Source organism: Trypanosoma conorhini (genome assembly GCF_003719485.1).
Source record: "Trypanosoma conorhini strain 025E chromosome Unknown Tco_14.4_contig_01544, whole genome shotgun sequence".
Lineage (NCBI taxonomy): Eukaryota > Euglenozoa > Kinetoplastea > Trypanosomatida > Trypanosomatidae > Trypanosoma > Trypanosoma conorhini.
The window spans coordinates 1-2,061 of NW_021705633.1; the positions used below are offsets into that span (position 1 = coordinate 1).

At 66.1% G+C, this 2,061-nt stretch overlaps 2 protein-coding genes across 2 annotated transcripts; one reads left to right on the forward strand and one right to left on the reverse strand.

Moving 5' to 3' along the window:
• Nucleotides 1-109: 109 nt before the first annotated feature.
• Tco025E_10227 (uncharacterized protein) lies at nt 110-466 on the reverse strand (the record flags this gene model as incomplete). Its single annotated transcript, XM_029377010.1, has 1 exon — nt 110-466. One exon carries the CDS (start codon nt 464-466, stop codon nt 110-112), a length of 357 nt encoding a protein of 118 aa, XP_029222891.1.
• A 126-nt stretch (nt 467-592) lies between these two features.
• On the forward strand, nt 593-1,273 carry Tco025E_10228 (uncharacterized protein; the record flags this gene model as incomplete). Its single annotated transcript, XM_029377011.1, has 1 exon — nt 593-1,273. One exon carries the CDS (start codon nt 593-595, stop codon nt 1,271-1,273), a length of 681 nt encoding a protein of 226 aa, XP_029222892.1.
• Between the last annotated feature and the right edge of the window lie 788 nt (nt 1,274-2,061).

Below are 2,061 nucleotides of genomic sequence, written 5' to 3' on the forward strand. Positions count from 1 at the left end.
CAAGTTGCGTTCGCGTGTTCTCTTTGAGACGCATTTTGCTGTGAAAGAGTGCGGGTGCTTTTGTTCAAATTCATTTTCGACATTTTGGTTCGCCGCCTCCGCACTTCTTCTAGCGGGGATCGGCGCCCTCACCGGCCACCGCAAGGCAGAGCGGTTCACTCGAGACGGCCGCGGTCGCATTGTTTCCTCCGGACCCGCCCCGTCTGGGAGGTCGCACGGCCTGCAGCATTGGGGGGGCGCAACTTTGGTGGATCGGCGTTTGGCAAACGGTTTTTCGCGCGTGCCGCGGCGCCGCGGTGCTCGAGTGGAGGAGACCGCCGGTGAAGCTGCCGCTTCCGTCGCCCCCGGGCGTGACGCCGCCGGGCTCGGTGCGAGTCGATGGGTGGGCGGCCCGCTTCACGGCGGACAGCGAAGACGCGTGGGCCACGCACGATGCGCAGGTTGGCGAGACAACAAATCGCCCCATCGTTTTTCGCGGGCCCCGCGGGCGGCGCGGCCGGGAAGGGGCAGATTGGGCTGCGCATGGGCGCTGTGTTAGGAAGTATTCGCGAGCAGACGCGAGGGAAATGCGCGCCACCCGCCGCCGCAGGAAATGAATCAATGGCGTCCGGGTCTCCGTCCGGAAAACAGCAGCGCCCCGCAAGAGACGCAGGGACGACGGCTGGGTGGATTGCCGGGAACCCCCGCTCATTCGGCAGACGGATCGCTCATCCGTAAATATCCACGGCGGCATTCGGCAGTTTGCGGCCGTAGTCTGCAGAGCGGTGAGGCGCACTGTGCCGCATGCGGTGGCCAAACACCCGCCGCTCCGGACGCCGAAAAGGACCGCCTTGGTGAGCGGGGCGGGAACTTGCCGCTTCGCCGCCTCGCACAGCAGCGACGAACGCGTCTTCGCAAAGTCGCGGTTGCTCGCTGGAAGGGGCGGTGCTCGCGACCGGTGCCGGGGGAGGCGGCAAGCTGCAGCCTCGCCAGGGCAGTCTGCGCCCCGCGCCCTGCCAGGTTGTCGGTTGCGGCGGCGGATGGCCAACCCACCGCCACAAAGGAGCGCGCCGACACCTTGGCGCGAGTGTGCGCCGCCACGTCCGATTTCCCTTTGGGGAGCTCGACGCTGCATCGCGGGAGATGCGTCTCCGGAGTGCGCCGGGGCCTGGCGCGCTTCGCTGCGAGGCCCTGCACCAACTGCCCCTCGCCGCCTGCAAGGAACTCGCGGCCACATTCAACAGGAGCAACAGCGACGGTGGCGTTCCGGCTTCCCGGGAAGTGGGAGTTGTGATTGTCCCACTCCTCAAGCCTGGGAAGCCGGGCAAATGATTCCCGCCTCGCTTCGGCCCGTCGCCCTCGCCAGCTGCTCGCGCAAGCTCGTGGAAAGAATTGTGGCACGACGCATCCGCGGCACTCTTGAAGCCCAACTTCCCCCCCAGCAAGCTGGTTTTCGCCCTGGTCGTTCTACACTGGATCCGTTAGCTCGCCTATTTGCTCGGATCATTTCACCGCGGCAAGCGGGGTAGGTCGGTGCGGTGCTAGTGGGCCACGCTGGGGCCTTCGGCTTGGTTCATCGCGGCCGCATCCTTCACGCACTCCGCGCGCACAAGGTGGCGCCGTGCCTGAGCCGGTGAGAGGCGGACTTCCTTTCCCTGCCGCGCGGCCAAAAGCCGCGTGTACAAAATACGCCCACCGCACCGGTTCATTTCACCCGTGGCGTCCCGCAGGGTTCTGCGCTCGGCACGCTGCCGCTCATCGTTGCCGTGAACAGCTTCAGCGAGGAGCTGACGAGCATCCCCAACCTTGAACTTGCTTTCTTCGCCGATGACCTGACCGCCACCACCCGTGCCACCGAGAGAGGGAGAGGCGCTATGGAGTGCACGTTGCGGCAGGCGTTGGGTTGCGCCAAGATGGGCAGAGCAGAATCAAACATGGAGCCCAGCGCCGCGAAGACAAAGTGCGCGCTGTCTTGGCACCGCCCTCACTGAAAGCCTGCGGCTGCACGCGGGAGGGGCCCGCTTGGTGGAGGATTGCCTCCCGCGGTTGTTGGGGCGGTTTTGATCCAGTCATTGCGCGGGG